Source organism: Aedes aegypti, chromosome 2 (genome assembly GCF_002204515.2).
Source record: "Aedes aegypti strain LVP_AGWG chromosome 2, AaegL5.0 Primary Assembly, whole genome shotgun sequence".
Taxonomy (NCBI): Eukaryota; Metazoa; Arthropoda; class Insecta; order Diptera; family Culicidae; genus Aedes; species Aedes aegypti.
In genome coordinates, this window is record NC_035108.1 from 306,602,098 (window position 1) to 306,626,605 (window position 24,508).

The 24,508-nt window shown below is 35.2% G+C and overlaps 2 protein-coding genes across 2 annotated transcripts in view; both read left to right on the top strand.

The window, feature by feature from the left end:
- LOC5573805 (histone acetyltransferase KAT7) overlaps positions 1 to 24,508 on the top strand; it is a 356,986-nt gene that overhangs the window by 245,290 nt on the left and 87,188 nt on the right. The window lies entirely within an intron of this gene.
- On the top strand, positions 17,591 to 19,266 carry LOC23687847. Its single transcript, XM_011494935.2, has 3 exons — positions 17,591 to 18,420; positions 18,480 to 18,681; positions 18,742 to 19,266. The coding sequence occupies exons 1-3, from the start codon at positions 17,621 to 17,623 to the stop codon at positions 18,973 to 18,975; spliced, it is 1,236 nt and encodes a 411-aa protein (XP_011493237.1). The 5' UTR covers positions 17,591 to 17,620; the 3' UTR covers positions 18,976 to 19,266.

The following is a 24,508-nucleotide window of genomic DNA, read 5'->3' on the forward strand; positions in this document are numbered from 1 at the left end:
TCCAAGGAATTCCTTGAGCACTCGAAAGTTAATTCACAGATATTACTCAAGATTTTTTTCCACTTATGCTTCCAACAATTTCTACAGTTGTTACTTTTGGGATGAGTTTTTTCATCAAAATCTCCCATCATTTTTCGAGCCCTTTTTATATGGATTTTTTGTAGAATTCATCCCGCTTACTCCAACTAATCTTTCAAGGGATAACATAAAACTCTTTCTAGAATTTCTCAATAAATTCGATCTGGGATTCCTCATAAAGTTCGATCAGAATTTTTTCCAGGAGTTATTCTAAACATTTCGCGAGTAATTTTTCAAGTAAAATCTCCATGAGCTCCTCAAAACTTCATTTATGGTTTCACACTAGTCAGTATTACAGTAATTATTCCAGAAGTTCCTCCGATCATCCGTACACAATATTTTTCAGAGATTCCGTACAATGTTTTTTCAAGAAATTCCTAAAAAATCTGTCAGGACAGTATCAAGAGTTAAGATTGATTTTTTCATGTACCTTAGCAATGTTTGTAGAAAATCTTCTTGCGTTACATGTTTTTTTTTTTGAAATACAAGTTTTATCCGTAGTTACTTTAAAATTTTCTTTTGAAATATCATCCGAATTATCCGAAAATATATTTGATAGTTCAATAAATAAATGTATTGACATTTTCATGTAAATATCTTCGGGAGCATGCGTGGAATCTTTGAAACATCCTTGAGAACTTTCTCAAAGGGTGTCTGCAGGAATTCTTGAAGGAATCTTATGAGGAATCACTGGTGTATTTCCTACAAGAGAAATTTCTGTTTGAAATTTTTAAGAAATCTTGAACTACAATTTTGTAACAAATCGATCTAAGAATACCTGGACAAATTTCTGGAGAACTTTCTGGAGGGTTTCCTTAAAATAGTCTGAAATAACCTTCGGAGGAATTCTTGATAGAATCTCTGAGTTAATTTTTGTGCTTATCTTTAGAAAAAAAATCTGATTGATTTGTTGAGGAAATCTGTAACGACATTTTTGGAGAAATCTCTTAAGAGCTTTGTACAAAATTGCTGAATGTACTCCGGATAAAGCTTCGGAGTAATATTCGAAGGAAACTTTGTGCCTAAATACCTAAATTTATTTTTGATGAAATTTCTAGAGAAAATAATTTATTAAAAGTCTTGTAAAATATTTTCAGAGACATGGTCGTTCAGATTACATAGGAAATCAAACTCTTATCTCCTGATTCCTGTTAGGTTTCATTATGTCGCTTTTTCGTTCTCATTCTAAAATCTTCAGTACCAACACTGTAATATGTTTTTTTGCGATTTCTCATCGGAATAGGTTGTTTTTCATCACGCCAGTCTGTCATGAATCGGCATACTTTCCTGCATTGAAGTATGCAGTCATTACGCAACTGGAGCCAGTGCTGTAATGATTCATTACGCAACTGTTGTGAGTTGCGTTATGAATCATAACGCCATTTTTTTCAGAAATTGTAAAATAATGGTGAATGAATTCCGATAAAATTTCTGATACCCTTCAGTAAAACGCCGCAGAACTCGATTTTCACAGCACTCGTCGTAATTATCTTAAATCCTAAACGAATCGTGCTGTAAAAATCATCATTCTGCAACTTGTTCCGTAAACTACTATTGCAATACCTCATCATAATAGGCTATTTTTCATCACGCCTATCTGTCATGAAATCAGAGCAAAGATACGTTAACGACTCCATCAATTCTGTTTTTTTTTTCTATATTATTTTGATGCAGATGTAGTTTCAAATAAATAAGTTCCATTATTACAGCAAATGAGGCAAATATTTCTATATTTTTAATGTCTGGGGTAAGTTTTGCTGAAAGCATAAAAAAACTACTTGGTCCTGTTTGAACACCGACCAAATGATAAACAAATTTGAAGCCATGATTGATGATTGTTATTGATGATTAAAACAAAGTATAATCAATGATTAATGATTAAACTCAGCATGATTAGTGATTATGATTAATAATTATTAGTCTTTAGCCTGATGTCGAAATTGGTAATAATTTTCATTTACAAAATAATGTTTCTCAGTAGTTTTTTGACGAAATTCCTTCATTTTTTGTCAAAATCAATATTAAAATGCTTCTAGTTTTTAGAACTTTTTTTTTAGAATAGCCGTAATATATGAATGCGGTTCAGGTTATAAAACACTAAGCTGAGTGAAAGACTTCCAGTGGGGACGTAATGGCAAGTAAAATAAAAAGCTACTAAGAAATAAAAGTATGATTATGATAAAAGTATGATTCATGCTACATAAAGTATCGAATGGATTTCTTACAAACTTCAATGTTTATATCTAGTGAAAAATATCTAAAGTAGCTTTCAAGTTTCTCAAGGTTCATAATGATCCTTATAGAAAACGGTCACCATGAAATGGTCCACTTTCCTGCACTGAATTATGCAATGTCGTAAAAGTTATTATGAAACTGAAATCAGTTGCGTTAAGACTATTGTGGAACGCTTATTCATTACGCAACTGTTGTTTTGAAGTGAGTTATCAATCATTACTCATCCATTTTCATAAATTGTAAAATAATTGTAAATGCATCCCGATATGATTTTTGATTGAATTGCTAGACATGATTTAACTTTGTTTTACAAAATACGGAGAAATGCAAAATGGTAAAATAATCTGTGGGAAATTTGTACCTATGAAGCTTGCTCAATGAATATAATCAGATATTGATCAATTGTTGTCTAATAAATCATTTCATCGTCATCAATATGGAGAAATAATTCGATGCCATTTCAAGACAACAACAAGGGAAATCCATGTTTCTTTTCGTCACAACGAGTGGAAAAGACTTTTATTTGGTAAGCTGACAAATTTATAGTATATTGTCGAATTCAATTTCCCCGCGGATGATTAAGAAGTTTTTTGAACTTGCAGTGTGCATCACTACGAAGCAGCCAACAACGTCCACTGAGCGATTCCCCCCTCGTGAATGTATTGGTGCCGATGACCGCATGTTCATTCGCTGCCGGGTTGCACATTCGCGCAGATAGTTAACCGCACAATTGTCGATGATTGGGGTATCGCTCGTTGAGTTGAGTTCCCGTCGTACCCCCTTTGCGTTTTCACGGTTTTATGTGGAAAATGAACCTCTCCGGTCACCGGCTGGCTTGCAGCGAACGATGATACACCGGGAAGTACATAGAAAAGGAACCGGATGGTTAGCCGGAGAGTGTCACTCACCGCACGAACCTACCCCACCCCGAAACGGGATGATACCGGTTTGCATTAATTTCTGAAAGGGGTTATGCAGTGATGGAAATTAATTTTGCAATAATGTTTTGGCCATTATGGTGTTCATTGTGGCAACAGATGGTCCAGGAAGATAATAAATATTATCAAGATAATGGCAAATGCTTATGACGGATTTTTACTACTCGTACTATTTTATTATGCAAAAGCAACGCATATAATGTAGACACGAAAATTTTCAAAACAAAAATCATGGGATTTATCGTACGTTCATATAACGTACGATTAAACACTGATTGAAAATGATGGACATAAATGGCTTGAGGCGCTAAGTTTTGCATACGCGAATAATATTACACATTAGATGCATAGAATATTTCAGTTGCTTGTCAAAATAGTAAGTCATCTACTAAAATTTCAGAAAATATATTCAAACCATAATTTAAAAAATTAAAAGTTAAAAAATTATAATATTCACATCTCACCAAATAAGGTTTCAGAGGCAAGACTGAAAGTTGTCCGATAATGTAGCTTTTGATGAAATTTTCAAATATTTTTGCTGTATTCTAAAAGATAATTAATTTTTTTTTCTGCTGCTTTAAAACAAAAAACAACTTATGTGAAAACATATTTTCCTGTAGGGGCAAAATGGACACTAGCTGTCAGAGTAAAGCTGGAACTTTAAAGAGAATACATATCTTTAAACACAAAATATTTAGTGTTGAATGCAATGGGTATGATGCGGATCCACAAATCGGTTTAAAATCGTCAGCTGTAGATGAAATTAATCCTGGAGGCAACATTGAAAGCATTACTACGAAAAATGTCGTAAATTGGCTTCAATCATTTTTTAGTGGCATAGTTACCTTTCACTGTGGTTTTCTGAATGTGTACTTCATTTTAGGAGGTCCTAAATATGATCGCGGAACCATTTTCCTATAAATTGCATTTAGGTCCCATAACAACTGTGAAAAATTTCAGCTCGATCGGTGAAACTATATTTACGCGCCAGCCGTTCAAAGTTTGTATGGGATTTACTGTGGGAAAACATACTTTTGCAAAGAAAAATCGCCAGAGGTCGCCCATTGACCCCTATAAAAATTCTGAACACAGATCTCGATAGGTATTTCTACAATGAAGAATATTGCCGATGACCGCGAAACAATCCAACATTTGTGAAAAAAGTTATTCAATGAAAACCTATTAGTAAGGCGACGTTGATTAACACGTAAAGGAATAACAATAATAACAAAATCGGGTCGGAATTTCCGAAGAGTCTATGCTAAATAACTTTTTTCACAAGCATCGGATTGCTTTTCGGTCTTCGGCAATGTTGTTTATCGTAAAAATAACTATCGAGGTGTGTTCAGTATTTTTATAGAGGTCAATGGGCGACCTCTGGCCTATGTTTTCCCATAGTAAATCCCATACAAACTTTGAACGGCTGGTGCATAAATATAGTTTCTCCGATCAAGATGAAATTTAGCACAGATTTTATGGGACCTAAATGCATTCCAAAAAATGGACTGGAGCGAGAATCTTTTTTTTTTTCATATAACCGTGTCCCAGGCTAGTGTCCATTTGGCTCCGCTAGTTTTATGGTGACTAGCAAATATAAGCTTTTTTTTCTATCTTTATTAACGAGATTTTTAGCCCTGGGCTAGTTCATCTCGCGACCAACGGCTTTACTTCCCTTCCGAAGGAAGTCGTCACTGAAATTTTTAGTGACTATCTCGGGGATGGGATTCGATCCCAGGTCCTCGGCGTGAGAGGCGTGTGTTCTCACCACTACACCAGGTCCGTCCCAAAAAAAAAAAATATAAGCTGTTTTAAAATATAAGCTGTTTTAAACCTTCTCATGCTCATGTCCTCAAAAAAGCATACTACATATTAAAAATAGTATTATATTTATGTCTTGCCAGCCAAAATAGACACAATTCATAGGGTGTCCATACTGCCCCGTGTCCTCCTAATAACTGTGTTTTTCCGGCAGCTTCGTTCTCTTTATTATGGGTACCGTTTTGATTCGTATTACGGACAGCTTCAAATTCCGGACACTCAACTTTGTATGGGAAACATTTCACACGAAATGTTTCAATTTTTGCCGTTCAAAAGTTATCAATTTCTAGGCTCGTTTTAGTAAGCTTTTTCCATAAATATCTTCGAAAATTTATAATGCCCAACTACCTTAGATGTCTCTTTAGTGGTTTGACTATTTCAATTGATGATTTGACTGTTCCATTAATGATGATCATGAGCTGCCCGGAATTCGATTCAAAGTGTCCGGAATATAAGGCAAAAGTGAGGATGCGTCCGGAATAAGAATCATGAAAAGGCCACACATTTCGATTTATTTAAAATCATTCAAGTTGCGGAAGCGTATTCTTTACTCACCATTCGAAAGATAAGGGCTTCCTACGCTCGATAGCGCTAAGGAATCATACAGAATGATTTATTTTGTATGCTCTATGCTAGGTTATACTTCATTGAGTCCTTAAGTGTCCGTAATATAAATCAAATCGGTAGTTTTCTAAAACCATTTGCATCAATTTTTTTAACATACAAACGAATTTTCAGAAGGTTTGACCGATAAAATATCCTCGACTTCCTTGAAGAGTATCTTTCTGCTTTGTCCCGTAACGTGAAAAGATTTACAGAACGAACCCTAGCGTCATCTTTTTTAATCTAAGGATTATTGTTCTGGTAATTGAGGGTTTACAGCATTTAGTCGCAAAGTTAATTTATTGTCAAGTTCTAGGAAATTCCAGCCTAATGAGTTTTGTTGATATAAGGTTTTGAAATTCACTGTACATGAAGAAACACGTGTCAAATGTACAAATTGAAATTGAAACTGCGAAAAGAAACCATGTTCTGTGGTGGGGATCGAACCCACGACTCCCTATTCGCTAGATGGGCACTTCAATCAATAAGCTGCGGAGCCTTTTGAGAGACCCCGACGCTCAGAGCATTTAGTTCTTTTTACCGATAACAGTCTGTGAATTGAACAAGAATTACTGCACATTATCTTGTAGATATGTAGCTAGACTTGGACTACCGAGGCTAAATTTGATACAAGCTATACAAATGGTTTAGGGATCTCTGAATGTACCCTTTAAAACAGGTATTCAAGTAACATGCGAGAATCCTTATCACTGAACCAAGCTCTTAGTTTAAAATGCCCTTGTTGGTAATGATAAGTTTCGGATTTTCTGTAGATTACTGGGGATAATTCAACAGCTGGGCAAGGATGAAGATAGATACATAAACAAATATCAGTACTAATGTTTTGTTTCGCTCAAAAAATGAAATAATTATGTTTAATAAGGTTTGCGAATTCGTTGAATTAGTTCTGTATATGTGCTAACTAGCGGGACATTTTCAACTCAAATTATTCCTTCAGATTTTTTTGAGGAAATAAAACAAAAACTGTATCGAAATCGACACTTAATTGTTCCTTAATGGCAATTCAGTAATACGAAATGCACTAAACTTAGGATACGACCGATGATACAGTATATCTAAAAACTGGTCGCAGCTCTCTGAAATAAAGTTACAACAAATCGTGTTCTTCTGGACATTTTCACACATGTAGAAAAATCGATTTTATCCTCAATCTCCACAATACATAGATTAGATTAGTATTGTAGAGTTTCTTTGTGTGTCATAGACTAAGAAAAAAAGAAGAAGAAATCATCCCATGAGCTAAGAAGCTGGCTCTGTCCCATTTGGGACGTGAGGCAAGAAATCATAAATCGAAGTTTTTCGGTTAATCGCCTATAACCCCAAAAAAATCATAATGTTTTAGCAGATGAGACGAATATTGTCACATCCAACATTCCCATCCCCATCATGGGATATCCTGTCTAGAAACCCTGCACTATCCCAAACCCTTACGAATTTCGTTCCACTCTCGGGCTGTGTGACTGACCACCTAGTTGAGAAACCTACGGCAATGGAAATGGCAATGCACATCGCATCCAATGAACCGTGTATGTACGGTTTCGCAGTGAAACCGTTATTTCCGCGCATTCGGACCGTCGATGTGTTGGTGAGTGACGCTCGAATCCAGGAACAGGAAATCGCCGGCCGAACACATCCATCTAGTGCCCCACCGGTAAATGCGTTTTATTACACGTCCAAACACATCCTTACCGGTTCCCATTCAGTGTCAAACATCGGATGCACATAGGACGATTTTGCGCACGTGTTGGTGGAAACATACACAACTAAATCTCCCCGGGACAGCACGATGCCAATGTGGACTCATACGTTACGTGGAATCACATGGTGGCTGGCGGCTCCCCGCCCCGGTGATGGTGATGTCGGCTTTCCAGGAAAAGCGTGGCGACGCATCGAGGGCGCCATACCAACGTTGCGCATTGTTGCCCTAGGTTCGGGTTCCGACTCCGACCGACTGGTGTCTGGGTTGTCTTTCCCCGACCTGTCGGCGTCCTCGTCCCCGTTGTCGGTGATCAGTCGGGTGGTCGGGGGAAAAGGGAACAAAAACAGCCCGAATCGTACATCAACCCTGGCCGTTAACTGCGCCCCCTTTGTTCCGGACCCGACTGACTCCCCTCAATCACGACGAATTTTCTACTGTGCTTGCTTTGTCGTCTGTCTGTCTCGATTTATCCAATATTGCCCGGACCCAGGCTTGTCTGTCTGGCTTTCCCGGTCGGAAAATGTTTTCTCGATGAAATTATTTGCGACAAATTTTAAATATAAAATAGTTGTATAATTTATTGGTTCTGCTGCTAAAACCGCCTTTCTTATAATTCATATACGTCTAGACAGCATTTCTTCCAAATTTAGAGCAAGATGTAACGAAGCAAGTGAATTAAAGTTTACTAAAGTCAAAATTTAAGAATTTCGCGACTGAATCATTTGAAAAGCTTAAAAGAAATTTCACTGCTATATCACATGACAAATAAAAATGAACCAGTAGATTATCTGAAGGGAGTGAAGTAGTTTTCAATCCCCATGTTTTAAAATACATATTCGAGACGTTTCTTAGCCGAGTGGTTAGAGTCCGCGGCTACAAAGCAAAGCCATGCTGAAGGTATCTGGGTTCGATTATCGGTCGGTCCAGGATCTTTTCGTAATGGAAATTTCCTTGACTTCCCTGGGCATAGAGTATAATCGTACCTGCCACACGATATACGAATGCGAAAATGGCAACTTTGCCATAGAAAGCTCTCAGTTGTAGAAGTGCTCATAAGAACACTACGCTGAGTAGCAGGCTCTGTTCCAGTGAGGACGTAAATGCCAAGAAGAAGAAAAAGAATTTGAGACGTTTTTAAAACATTTTAGAATTTGCAGCGATTGATGCATAACAGTGTGCTTTGTAAAGTACAAGAGGATATGAAATTTGCGATTGTGATAGTGATTAATATTCTCTTTTTCTACAATCGGTTGTATAGGTTGAATGATGATCAGTTCCGATGAATACAACAAACTATCTCATTTTTATTATCTGTATACAGCTGAGATCCGATTTTGTTAGCTCCTTTTTGAAATGATCTTCTTGCTGCCGACGCTTCCAACCAAATGCTTGGCTTTAAAATATGGGCGAAAGCTAGATCTTTGGGGTATACAAAATTTGAAACAATTTGTGAAATATGACGGAAGACCAAACATGTGTTAGAAAATGGCTGACAAAATTTCACTCTGTATTTTACCGATTGATATTGATTGATAATGGATCACGGAAGTAGCATGAACACGTGTTAAATAATATTAAGCAGGGCTCATATGTAGAGAATGTTTAGTCTTAATTTTAAAATTTATTTGACACTTCTATGTACGGTTGCAGATGCCTTCCTTAGCCGAGTGATTAGAGTCCGCGGCTACAAAACAAATCCAAACTGAAGGTGTCTGGGTTGGATTCCCGGTCGGTCCAGGATCTTTTCGTTGTGGAATTTTCCTTAACTTCCCTGGGCATAGAGTATCATCGTGCCTGCTGCCACACGATATACGAATGCGAAAATGGCAAGATTGGCAAAGAAAGCGCTCAGGTAATAACTGTGGAAATGCTTTTAGAACACTACACTGAGTAGCCGGCTCTGTCCCAGTGGGGACGTAAATGCCAAGAAGAAGAAGAAGTTCTGGAGAGAGCTCTAAGATTCCGGTATGAATTTTGAGAGTGAAAATGGAGATCTAAGATTTTATGGGAGCAGCTTTGGGATATCAGTGGAAATTTCAGTGAAAGTTCTGGTTTTATGGTGGGTATTCTGAGATTTAGTCCAGGATGACGAAGAACTAGAGAGATTTATTGGATTCCAGTAGGAATTCTGAAATACCTATGGAAAACCTCTGTAATTTCGATGAACCCTCAGATATATTGATTCTTGTAGAAGTTATGGGGGCCAGTTTTGGGGCTACGATTGAAACCATTAATTGAATGGCGATACCCCTGGTTCCTGGGTCTCCATATGGAATTCTGGGATTCGGTTTGGAGGTCATTGAACCTGAAAATTGTTCTGAGATTGTTATGGGTGGGAATTTTGAGATTTGGAAGGATTCTGGAGGGAAATTTGTAGCGACTCTAAAGATTCCTATATGGGTTCTGGGTCTTCTATAAGAGTTCTGGAATTCTAATATGAACTTTCAGATTTATTGGAAACTTCAAAAAGCGTTCAGGTTTTATGGAAGGTGTTGGAAAGCTTGGATTCCGATAAGAGTTCCAAGATTTCAATGGGAGTTTTTGGATTTCAGTTGAAATTGAATGTTCTGGTTTTATGGGAAGTATTCTAAGATTTATGTGAGAATGCAGCAGTTTTAGACAATTATTGGATTACGATAAGAGTTCTGATGTTTTGTTGAGAATTCCGGAGCCTTGTGAAGAATCTTGTAATTCCGGTGAAAATTCTGCGGCTCCAAAAAAAAAATCTTGAAATTTTGGAAGGAATGATGGAATTTTGGTAACGATCTTCCGATTCCAGAACGAATTCTTGTATTTCGACGGTAGTTTATGGATTCCAGTTGAAAATTCCACGATTTCATTAGCATTTCTTCTGGGTATTCGAATATTTCGGTGAGATTGATATAATTTCTATAGAAATGTTTAAATAAATATTAAGAAAAATCCTTGGACTTCAATGCGAATTTTTGGATTCCGAAAGAATTCCTAAAAATTTTACTGGAACTCCGATAGGAAGATAAAAAAAATAGTTTTCTTTAGGAACTCCTATGATTCCTACGGAAACTACTAGACTCCGAAAGTGATTCTGGTGTTTCAGTGTTTATTTTAGTAAGATATTTAAATTAATGTAAATATGGCAATCTAAAATTTTGTAGGCAATTTTATAATTCTGATATATTTTAGGAAAATCCTAAGATTTCAAATTTTATTCTGTCATTTCAATAAGCATCTTAAAATTATGGGAGAAATCCTGAGTTTTCAATGTGCGGTTACAATCTGCATTTCAGTTGAAAATCCAATGGAAATTCTTGTTTTATGGTGCACGGTGTGCTGGAACACACATATTATCGGACTTGCATGAACCTCCGATCTTTTTCACTAAATGTTAGCCTTGGTAGTCAAAAAAAGCTTGCTGAATATTAAAAAATCTTTCATCGGCAAAAAATTGAAAAAAGACGATTTTTGTATTTTTACCCTTTTTCTATATATGAGTTCATAGAATAATATTAGAGATACACTAATATGATGACTTTTAACGACCTAATGACCAATTTGACATGACATATCTTTAACATGAATGAATTCTTAGATTTAAGCATCATTTCCTACATACACTGACTTAATATGACCAGCCCATGGTGGTATGCCGTATTTTATATAATGGAAATTTCACTTTTCACTTCAGAAAAGCTCATACGAACGCTTTGTATTCTTCTTTCTGAATCAAATTAGTAATATTTTACGTATGTGGTATAGTTTTCTAATCAGAATAGGAATTCCCAGAAATTGATACACATGGCAGTATAAGCTGTATTCATGTGCTTATACGCGCAAACTTCTTGAAAGCGGGTTCACAATAACATGATTAACAGTGAATGGCTTATATAGCCTTAAGGTGGTCTCAAGCTCATCGTGATACAAGTTTTGTGCAGTCACTAATCTATTCATATGCAATGCGCACATTATATTTGGGGTTTGAAGTGCCTGATTTTGAGTAAAAGGGCTGGATTACTTCGGATAAATGTGGCGACGGTAACAAATCGATCCAACGTAATCCAGCCCTTTTATTCACGACTTCGCACTTATGGAGGGCACATTTTGCGAAATAGACACAACAATTTCAATAACCAACATGGACACATAAATTTTATTATCGTAAAACGAGGTATCTTTGAAAATGCGGGTAACTTTGATAGTGCGGGATCCGCAACATACACTAAACAAAATAACCAAAATTATGTTATTCAGTTAAGCAAAACGAATACGAAACTAAGGAGTATCAGTGTGACACTTCACCTCTGAGCTGTTTTCGTGCCAATCAAGAGTATGTGAGGCTTTATATTCGAATATTAAAAAATGATGAGATTTTGGTACTTTCAAAACGCTCACAAACAATCTGTTTTACTATCACTATTTCATGAAACTATAATGAATTCGGTACGTATGCTTGATGGCCTAGCTATAGTAGAACATGAATCCGGTATCAAACCTCATAGCGAAAAACAGTTTTACAATTTGGAATCATTTTTGTAATCAAAGTCACAAATTCCCATATAACATTAAAAACCTAGAGGTATGCAACGCCTCATGTACTTTACGGGATTCATTCGATTTATACTCATTCATGTTCCAAAAACGATTGATTTATAGTGAATTCAATGTCGAAACATGATTATCGATAGATATCTATTCAGAGATATATGTTTATACCCATTATTATCAACTTATAATGGTGTTTATTATGTTTGTTTTGACTGAAAACCCTTTTAAAGATGTTTTTTGTTCAATAAATTCTGTACTTTAATTGATAAAATCTAATCCAGTTTCTCTATTAACATTCTCCAATCCAATTCAAACTGTGATGATGTCAAACAATAGTTTGTTTTGGATTTTCATGTGCTTATCTACTCATTATCAATGTTACCCCATTACCAAAAACTGACTTTCGATTATATGAAAAACTATAGATTCATTAAGATCGAACCGTTATGCAATCTTTCATGTACAATCGATAACTAACAAACCAGTGCTTGTTTTACAAAAAAAAAAAATCGATTTTCTCTAAAAAAAACTATCAAAGTTACCCCGTTTTATGGTATGTATTTAGTTTTAAGTATATGAAGGTAACTAAGGATATGTTAATGATGTGAGGTTTTAGCAAACGCACCCAACCAGCGGCTGCAAGATTTCAATATAAATCGGCATGACAACTTTTCAAATATATATTATATAATATTTGAAAAGTTACTCATACAAGGAATATCTTTCAATCAAAACAAATGTGAATAACAAGATCAGCTAGAGTGAACATACCATACAAAATTGAAACAGTACATTGCCCTATATAATTGTATGGCGGTTTATTTAATGGTTGCATGTAATTATACAATTGTCTGTTATCTTAAAAAAGCTTCATGTTCAGTAACGAACTCCAATAATTTCAATTATTCAGTAGAATAGGAAACATTGATTGAAACTTGATAAGTTGTAGTATGTTTACCTTAATAAATTTATGTAAAAATGCGATGTCGTTAATAAACGACATACCACAATGGGCTGGTCACATTGTGTGAATGTAGGTAGAAATTATGCTCAATTTGAAACGTCTTGTAATCGATTCGTGATCTAGGTATATCAAATAAGTCTGCAATGCATCAAAATTAGTATAACTCTTATATTCTCCTATGAGCTCATATATGGGAGAAGGGTAAAAATACAAAAATCGACTTTTTTCAATTTTTTGCCGATGAAAGATTTTTTAATATTCCGCAAGCTTTTCTTGACTATCAAGGCTAACTTTTAGTGAAAAAAGATCGGAGGTTCATGCAAGTTCGATAATATGTGTGTTCCAGCACACCGTGTGGTGTGTATTTTGAAATTTATGTGTGACTGCTAGAATTGCGATAAGTAGTGAAATTTGCATATAATATTTACGTTTGCAGAAGGATTTATAGCATTTTGATAGGAGCTTCTGGGATTCCGATTGGTCCTTGATCTTATCAGGAATTTCTGGATTTCGGTTAGAAATCTGAGATTTCGACATGAATGTAGGGAGAATGATGGTTCAGAAATTTTGGTGACAATACGGTTGAAGCTTTAGGAATTTTGGATGATACTCTGAAATTTTAGTACAAGTGTGGTGGAATTTGGTTAAACTGCATTGGACGTTCAGGTTTTATAGTGTGTGTTCAAAAATTTTGGCGAAACTGATAAATTTTCTTTATAAGTTTGAAAATTGGAAAAAAGTCTTAGGATTTCAATACAAAAATTCAGGGATACAGGTGAATCCTTGAATTTTTGTATTGATATCCTAAGACTCATTTCCAATTATTCATATTTCTACAGAAAAACTCCTGAGTTGGATTTTTGGATTCCTTACAATAGTTCTGGGAATTCAAACGGCATCCGCTTCAGATTTCGGTGGAAGTTCTTAGCTAAATTCCAAAACTCCAATCGGAAATCCAGAATTTCAACCATTTCTCATGGGATGACTATTATACTTTATATGCCCCATTTTTTTTTTGCAACGAGATCTAAAACATACCTGGCAATGCATCCATATATCCAAAATTCAAACGACTTTCAAATTTACTTATCGGAATGCCAGCACTCTTGAGATATTTCATAATTCGCTGATCCGATAAAATAAAAACAAAAAAAAAACAAATTTAATCAGTGCGAGGTTAGAACTAAGAGCCTTCAGATAGAGACCCCGTACTTTACCACACTACTAATTTGTCGTGTTGAATTGTGGGTGATCGATACGAATGACTTAAAGCAAAGCGCACCGCTTAGTAATGTCACCCTGGATGTTACGCTTATAAAATAATTATGATTATGACACCAGGAACCATGATTTGACTTCCTGATAGCATATCGAGGCCAATTTATGAATTTCATGGCTTGCAAACCATGATTTGGGAATCAGATTATTATCCGTGTACACTGTATTTTCAAAAATTTACGCTTCAAATTCAAATAAAATCTCAAAAATACTCTACACTGAATTACGAACACTTACAAACATGAGACTCGTTTAGAAATGATTTATTGCTATATATTGAAGTTAAAATCGCAAGAAGTTACTTCATGTGTTATGGCAGAAATTTCAGTGAAGATTCCTCTATTCACTACTTCAACAATCTTTTAGGGATGTTATAAGTATTTCGGAATGTATTCATCTAAGAATTGGATTTATAGCTTCTGTGGAATTTTTTTTTTCAGAGTTTCAAGATTTTTACGTAAATTTTCTCAAGAAATTGTCAATTTGCATTGATGTTTCTTCAGGAACTACTCAGTAAGCACTTATATAGTTATTGGCTGAGAGCTTTCCTTGTCAACATCCCAGTTTTGTATTTGTGAGCATATGCCCAGGGAAGTCAACCCATAATCCTCAATTTGTTCACCGTTATTTGAGCTCCTTGACGGTGGACCATACTTCAATTTTATTTTTCAACAAATATTTTACTTTCTTATGCTACATAATTACGTTGTTACAGTGATTATTCACGTCACAGTTTCAAGCATTTTATCAGTAATTTGCCCTTCTTTCTATAATAGGCTGTTCTTTCAAGTTGTCAATTTGAAAGCTAGTCACTCATATATTAACCCGTATTGGCCTGAGTGAAATTAAAAATACTGAAACCCTCACCGCTCAGAGAATTCTTAATGGATTCAAAAGATATTTTGTCAGTTCACTGGCCCACATATCTAGTTTCTAGAAGTGTACAGAGGAACTCGGAAATATTCCTATGGTCGGAGTTATTCCGATGGGTCTCTGGGTCAAGTCGGGTAAAAAAGGGGTATTTTTTGGGACATGCCAAGTTACCTTTAATTATTTGCAATGACAATCATTTTTATTTGCATAAATCATTAAGATCTGATATTCAACATTATGAATGAAGAGTTTTGCACCGTTTAAAATATACCGCATGTGGCCATTCGGACGTAATGCCCGGAAGAACCGGCTATGGATTCGTTGGATACTAATGTTCGAAAAGTAGAAATCAAACGTAATTGTGCACTCAAATGCGTTCCCATAAGCTTGACACAGATGTTCAGATACAAATTGGCCTCTTTATCGTGAGTTTGAGGCGTCCCGTTACCCGAAAATGGTAATTTTTATGATTAATCAAAATCAAAACTCATAGTTATCCGATTCCGATTCCGATCCGATTAAAATGCCGTCATATAGTTGCCACAATATAACCGATTCCGGAAATTATATGTGTCTTGAAATTTGCCTACCTCCAGGGGCACAAAAGCACAGTAGCCTTCTCACCCGACCTGACCCAGAGATCCACCGGAATAACTCCGACCATAGGAATATTTCGGCGTTCCTCTGTACACTTCTAGAAACTAGATATGTGTGCCAGTATACTGACGAAAAATCATTTGAATCCATTAAGAATTCGTTGAGTGGTGAGGGTTTTAGAATTTTTGCCTTCACTCAGGCCTATACGGGTTAATAAGGACAGCTAATTCTTTTGAAAGCAGGATATCTTCACAGTTTTTTTTTATTTTTAAAACTTGCTAAATCAGTCAGGTTGCTTTTGGAACTGCTCACCACTTTTTTGCCATCATAATTTCATTTTTTTTTTATTGTAGCAACGATCAGAGACCGCCGTGTTTCAGCTATGCAACAGTGGAACGATTGCCTATCAGGTTAACTTTTAAGGTGAAGATGCATTTCAATGCATGTTTGGTTGCCAAGCCCCGAATTTTAAAGATCACAAATCTAGAGAACCAGACAACCGTTTGTGCTGAAAATTCAACTCACTGGTCACTCGCTGGTGGTGGCTAATCGTACAAATTTTCAGCGCGAACGGTTGTCAGGATTTGTGCACGTAGAAAAAAAAACTTGCAGCGATAATATCTGGGTGATCATGGTCTGCCACCGTTTAAGAAACAAAATCTTTTGGTAGATCGACAGACAGAAGCCGGCAGACTTGAATCTAAAGATTTTGTGTGGAGAAAGTGGGTAGCGAGGTAAAAAATGGCCTTACTCCATCGTAATTTTACGCATATTAGATAGCTAAAATATACTTTTCATAATAAATTCACCCTTCTTTTTGAAATAGGCTGTTCTAAAGAGCATTGCATTATATCTGAGTGAATCTCACAAAAAATGAATGCCAAAAAAGCTTTGTGTATAAGAATTATTTGCTAAAACCCTAGCACCATTATTATCTTCTGATATTTGAAAAAATAATTGTTTAAGCCAAAGTCATTTAACGATCATAAGAAACGTATAATTATCATCCTACCTTCTAATCAGAATTAGTCTCAAATTGTTATGCATGCAGGGTAGTGGCGTTCGGGGTAGTATTATAGAGTCAAAATTTCAGTAAGGATTTCGTAAGGGACTTTTTGAAAACTCCTCAGGATAATTAATTAGATAAATTAACTGTCGAAAAAATCTCATTGAGAAACTCTGAAAGTAATTTTCCACAGTAGAAATTCTAATACGTTAAAAACGTCAGACTATGGATATAATCAGATATTGTAAAAGAATATTCTAAACGAACTTAGGTCAAACAACTTTATACCAAATGCACTATTTATAACCAGCGTTGCAAAAACTTCAAATTCTCATATCTCATAATTGAGATTTTTCACTCATCAAAATCTCATGCGTGAGTTTTACGAAACAGAGCTCAGTTTGCTCTCGCGGGAGAACTCAATGATTGAGATTCGAGTATGAGTCTACCAACATTGTTCATTACCCATTTTATCTCGATGATTTCTTTTGGTACTTTCTTCCCTCTGTAATTACTTTAGTTCAAACAATCTAGCAACTTGTGATCTGCCAACCTTGCAAGGTGACAATTTTCTTATAAAAAAATGTTTCATAATTTAGTTATAAGTTAATTACCGTTGAATAATCAATCCAGAGATATACTAGCTAGCACGAATAGCCGCAATTGCAAACGCAACAACAAAATAATGAGAATCGAAGTATTAAATGAGCATGTTTAGCATACGATAAATGAATGCAAAAAGGGTCAATTGGGCTCTCAGTTAATGACACTAGAACACTGAGTTTAGAAGCCGGCTTTGTCTCAGTTAATTTATAACGTCAGAGAATGAAGAAGAAGGCTTACTATGGTTAATTTATTGTGACATTCCATATAACATATAATTATTTGCTAATAACCAATTAATTATGGAACAAAGAAAATAATATCGCGACTATCTAGTCCCATGCATTACAGTTAAATTTCTAGTCATCGGTTCTCGTTTCATCAAAATGGTTAACTTGACAGACATTCTTGTAAAATCGAAACGTTTTTGGACTGATTGTAAGGACACAGCTATTGGATACCTGGACGCAAACCATTTTCGGTGTTTGGTTCTGATTGAAATTTGCGGAGGAATTAAGTTCAGCAATGGCAATCGTTGGATGCGTAGCTGTATGTTGCTGTACCGATTATTGGGATTCTATCAGTTTTGCATGGCTTTGTTCAAAGCATACTTCAACATACGTTATGAAACTGCAACCATCACATTGTACACGTCATGCTTGATAGTAATCGCTTTCGTTGTAAGCTTCGTCAGGATGTATCAGATACGGCATTATTCTGTCGCTATTGAACAGTGCAAGGCGTTTATAGTCGATCAATCGAACAGTTCCGGTGATCCTTCTTTTGACCAATCTGTTCGAAAAAGGTCCGCTCTTGTCACTCGAAACAGTGTGCTGATATTATTTACGTACTTATGTGGCAATCAACTGCTTATCTGGATTCCAAATGCGGCCCGTGATCGCCTGTTTGGAATACCAGAGCAATTTAAAGAAGTAGGACATGAGCTCAGTTTCGTCATGCAGCAGATGTTCGTTGGAACTTTGGCTGTTTTCTGGGACTGCCGAATTTTCTACTCTACATTAGTTATGGATACGCTGCTTATGGGGTTGAAAAGTGAATTTGAAATTATGCTCCATGCTTTCGAAACCATACCCGGTCGAATGATGGTGAATCAAGGGCAAAATCATATAACATATTTCAAGGGTATGCTAAACAGGACTTTAGCACAACATATTAAACTCTGCAGGTAGGTGAATTAAGTTAGTTGAATGAATCACGATTCTCTGCTGCTGATCGTAATTACAGACATACCCAAATGATCCAGCCGTTTATTAACAATGCGTTTGCCGTGACATACTACTTCGTCATCATGATTGTTACCGGGACGGTATACATTGTGATCAGAGATGGCGCACTGATAAGTCTCATTGTGGTTGGATTAACAGCCATTTCATACGCATTGGAATGTTATTGGTGGTGCTACATGATTGATTCCCTACAAGAAGTTGTAAGTTTTACATAACGATTGGTTCATTTTTTTGCTCATATACTTTGTGTCCTGTTACAGGCCTTCAAGATTTCCGAACCAGTATCGAGACTGATTTTTGAACTTTCACATTCTTCGGTGAATCACTCGGAATATGTACAGCTGCGAACATCGCTCATGATAATCCAAATCAACGCATCGCGACAACGTGAATGGTTCAGCTGTGCTGGAGTATTTCTGATCTCCAGGGAGGTTTTTAGGAACCTGTGTCGTACCATCTATTCACTGATTACGTTTATGCTTGAAGTGCGTTAAAGCACTAACACCCAATTAAGTTCTCACCAGCAGTGCTGTTGAACGTCTTGAATATCACGTGAAATTGAAATCTTAGCACTACGAGCCCCGGGATCACGTATTAGTTGTACCTTAAATTTCAAACAACCATACTTGAGCAATAGTTCAACCGGTTTTCGAAATTCTTTCACGATCCCATGTCGGTCGAGAAAACAAATTCCAAGAAGTATTCTAATTTCCGTCTAAGCATTTATTTATTTGACGTCAAACATCTTGTAGACCATTCTAAATTACATTGTGTTCTTAATATCTATGTGTTTATATACTATAAATTTGTTGAGTATACTCGATTCATAATACATTTCTCAGTTACTATTGTTTTGTATATCAAAAAAAGTATTTTTTCAGTTTTGTTCGAGACATGTTAACATCAATCATTTCACAATGCTGATTATATATAGTCATCATCTGATTCAACGGACTAAATTTAGCGTAGTTCGTGCGATGATGACCTACTGTGAACAAGTAACGATTGCGCAAGTGACGAGTAGGAGTACAAAAATTCAGTTTTGAAAGTATATCAGCAGAATCAATGCGCTGTGAAACAATATCGTTAACAAAAGAAACCATAGCATAATCACGACGCACTTTCAGTGATTTCATATTGATAAGCATGCATCCTGAGTCATATGATGGTAGAGGAAGTACTGACCAGCCTAAATTACATAGTGCGTATAATAAAAACTGCTTTTGTATCGATTCTATACGTTCTTCATGTTTTTTGTGTAAGGTGACCAAACAATACTACAATATTCTAATATTGATCTTACATACGCAACATAAAGTATTTTTAATGTGTAAGGATCACGAAAGTGTTGACCAAATCGTTTTATGAAATTGAGCACATTTCCTGCTCTATGAATTATTGCATTATAGTGATCTACAAATGATAGTTTTGAGTCTAAGATAACTCCTAAGTCTCTTATTTTATCACATTTTTTACATGTTCGTTTCCTAAAACAATAGACATATTTGGTGTGGTTCGTATTCTGCTATAACTTATGAGGTTAATTTTTTTTTATATTCAATTCCAATAAACTTTTGCAGCACCACGTGTAGAAAATTTGTATCTCATTCTTAAAAACATTATGATCGTTATCATTCTTTTTTTCTAAAAATAGCTTCATGTTGTCAGCATATATAAGGACCCTCAGTTTGTTTAGAATATAAGAAACGTCATTAACATTCATTCAGAGCAATAAAACCAATGCATTTTTTTGTACACTGTAGTTGCATGATATAAGTTTATGATTACGATAAAAATTTCTTTTAATTTACTGTTCATTGTATACAACGGACACTTTGTTTATGCTGTATCTTTTTTATTTTTCGATGAAATCGTAGTCAGTTTTTTATTCTATAATGTTATAAAAATATAAGATTTTACAAAATGCTTCTGGTTGAAGATTTGAATATTTTTTTCCCAAAACTCCTTAGTAAAGCTGCTCATCTAAGTTAAACATTATTTTTTGCGTAACGAAAATTCTCATTTTTTAACAAATTGTATGTTGGTATCCTTGACTATTCTGCTAAAAATAGAGCTTTAAAAATCAATAATTTTCCACCACTACACTAGGTCACTCTAGTGATTCATCCATTTATTACCAAATTTGCTGATACGCCGTCCTTCAACTTTCTGCAATAAAGTTAAGTGTAAAGCGTATTCAAAATTAGTGCACATTACTAATGAAACTATGTTTGTATAAAAGAGAGTTAAATCGTGAATTTTATTCGCACTTTTACTCTTTATGGTCCTTTCACTAAAAAATCCCATACTTTCAAAATCATGTACGCGTATTAATGCATCTACAGCAAATTGTGAACGTTTTTCTCCAAATATGTCAATCGGTAATCTCAGAATAACATGTTATGAAAATAACATTTGGAAAGTAAAATCGATTTCATTGCGGCAGTGTTGCCAATTTTGATGATTGTCTTTGTGCTTTGAGAGGTGAAATAAAGTATAGTAAAGTAGACTCTATAAAGGCGTAGGTTATTTTTCATATTAATACTATATTAGTACTTCCGTCTGCTCACATCTATTCCCTTGAAATTTAAAATTAATTTAATTTCTCCAAAATAATGAATGAAAAATGATTGCATAATATCTTGAAAATTGTTGTCAAAAAAACTTGATATGTTTCAGCAGGCTTCTGATTGATAATGCTTTCGAAGAACAAGCCATTTTTGAAAGTATAAAAATATAGATTGTCGAATATCCCAGTCAATTTCTAACAATAATTGATTTTGATAAACTCCAAAAATCGACCGTTCTAAACGTTGTTTCTTAGTCGTGTGAAATTTAATTATTTTAGTTGCTTTTTATTATCCCAACATTTTTTAACATTTGTCGTAAAATGTACAGAAAACCGATTGCGTTTTCATTGATTAATTAAAAAAAAGATATATCATGCACAAGATGTCCAGTGGACATTGTACACTTTATAAACTGAACAGTCCATAAAACTGCAAGAAACTCTAGTTAAAATGTAGTTTTCTTAGCATAAATTTCAAAAAAATAAATTTCGTATTTTCGACTATTTTGTTGAATGCTTCTTGTCAATTTGAAGCACATTAGGTCCTTAAACTTCTGATAAAATCTTGATTTTGTTAAATAACACGGTAGAGCGTTTTCTTGCTACTACATTGACAAATTTTCCCGCTCAAATAACGGCGATATCATACCTTAACTTAAAGTTTAAAAATTGGTCCAAATTTGAACCTCGACACTTTTGATCATGTTTGACGTTCACTTAGCCGACACAGGGGTTCAATTTTATAACACTGGGATTTTTCCTATCTGAGATTTTGGAAGGGAAATAAAATACACCCAAAATTTTAGTTTTAACCAAGGCGTGTGACAAAATCTCAACGACCAGAAAACATGTTTTTGGGCTCAAAATAACGAAAAAAAAAATCGAGTTTAAGTATGTTTCTGCAGGGTGGCCACCGAGCCGGGAAAAACGGGAAAAGCTGGAAAAAGACGGGAATTTGAATCCACCGGGAAAAAGACGGGAAAACCGGGAATTTGAGAAGATCACCGGGAAAATCGTTTTGAACGATTTTTTTTTGTAGCTGTAATCTACAAAATTACCTCCAAAATAAATTATAGAAAGTAGTTATGTTTAATGACATTCTCATGGCATCCACAATTTCGAAATAATTTCAAACATTAATTCTTTAATTTCTACTATGCTACATCATATTTCTTAAAACTGCTTCACTCTTTTCTAAGCAACGTTTCAAAATATTTTTTTGAATTTTTGTTCTCGCACTGTCAGTGCTAATATTTTTTTAACTTTTCTCTATTTTTTTTACTTGACGTTTTGAATCAAAGTTTAATCACTTATTGCAGATTGGTTAGCACTCTTCTGTAATTGTTGGATACCACAACTAATCTTGAAAACAAGCCTTTAATTATAAAAGTTTTTATTATGTCACTTGTTATCTAGTCGACAAAAGTTTTGAATAAGGGCGCATTTACGATTTTAATAACGATCAAGCTATTACAGCGCATATAAAATGTGTAGAATATCCATACAAAAAGCATTACGAGAGGGTGGATGGATGTCAAACATGATAATTTTCGGTGGTATTAAAATTGTGAGTGAGCCTTATGTAAGTGCTTCTACATGTGAGGATTTGTTTCATCCATACCTTGAACTTATTTTCTTTAGAGAAGAAAATTCAAAGGTTTAAGAATTCAAATAATTTACATTACGTTAAAGAACTACTTTGGCTTTTGTCGGCCATATTATCTGAAATTCAGCATTAAGATGCGCTTAAGGTGATTATATACCAAAGCCAAACCATGCAATTTCAAGAGCACGAGTCTATTTGGTTCTCAACAGAGCTCTGAGCTGAAATTTTGATCGTTTTATCATCACCAGAATGCAAACAATCCATCAAATTCGCGAACGGTTGTCTGGTTCTCTAGATCCTCAAACTTGAAGTTGAAAATTTTAAATTTGGCTTAAAGGGCTGTTGGTAAATATGGTTCAAATAGCATTCAAATTAAACTCCTGTCGTGTCAAGAGTAGGATCTGTTTTATTAGCACAATTGACCATCTCTTTCTCATGATAGATAGCTCCAGGGCTTCATTGATTTTCGACGAACACGAGACAAATCGATTCAAATGAATACTATACCATGTCATAGTTTTCAGGATAAGATTCTATGTAGATTAGAACAATCTAATAGTTAACTTATTGTTCCAATAGTAAAACTATTGATAAACAATCAAATTACTAAGAAAATAAATAAGTAAAACATTTTGAACCGTTTTAAATAAAATTTTGCAGTACTTTTCATAGAAACGATATAGAAAAAGTCTATTAAAGTCGTTGGAAAGAATGGATTAAAAACCGGGAAAATTAAGTAAAATATACCGGGAAAACCGGGAAAAAGCGGGAATTTCAAAATCGAAATTTGGTGGCCACCCTGTTTCTGGCTTTAGGATCGTATTGACAGTTATTTTATATTCAACAGGAAGCCGTCCTTAGCCGAGTGGTTAGAGTCCGCGGCTACAAAGCAAAGCCATGCTGAAGGTGCCTGGGTTCGATTCCCGGTCGGTCCAGGGCCTTTTCGAAATGGAAATTTCCTGTTTTGTGTAATGGTTATAATGCGGAATCACAAATCGGTTGAAAATCGTGTAATATAACTATCCTGGAGGCAAAACTGAAAGTGTGACAACGAAAAAAGGCTTCGAATTGATGTAATCGTCTTTGAGTGTCACGCTGTTATAAAACGTGGCATTCAGTAAAGTCCACATAGCTTCGTTATTTTCTAATCAATTTTTAAACTTTTAGCCCCATTATCTTCAAAATCAATTGTACGAAAACTTTGTTGAACATCAAATTTGTCTAAAATTGAAACAAGTCTTAGTTAAAAGTAGTTTTCTTCAAATTTTTCCTCATTTTACTAAAAAAATCATCTTTGTTTGAGCATAACTTCATGAATAATCAACCGATTGCAAATCTCTTTACATGTCTTCTTCTTTCTGGCATTACGTCCCAAGTGGGACAAACCCTGCTTCTCAGATAAGTGTTCATGAGCACTTCCACAGTTATTAACTGACAGCTTTCTTTGCCAAATGACCATTTTTGCATGTGTATATCGTGGGGCAGGTACGAAGATACTCTATGCCCTGGGGATCGAGAAAATTCCATTACGAAAAGATCAGCGGGATTCGAACCCACAACCCTCAGCATGGTCATGTTGAATAGCTGCGCGTTTACCGCTTCGGCTATGTGGGCCCCCTCTTTACATGTATTTGAAGCAAAATTGTCTTCTTACTGTTCACACAACACAGTTTTCTAAAAAAATGGGTTCGACTAAGTTATTTAACAAAAACTACCGAAAAACACGATTTTTGATTGGAAAAACATTTTTTCTTCATTATTATTTAAGTTTTTTTTCGCCGGAAATTGGTTTTTTTTTTTCGATAAAACTTAAGTTTGTTAAGCATCTTGTTTTAATTACGAGTTGAATGGT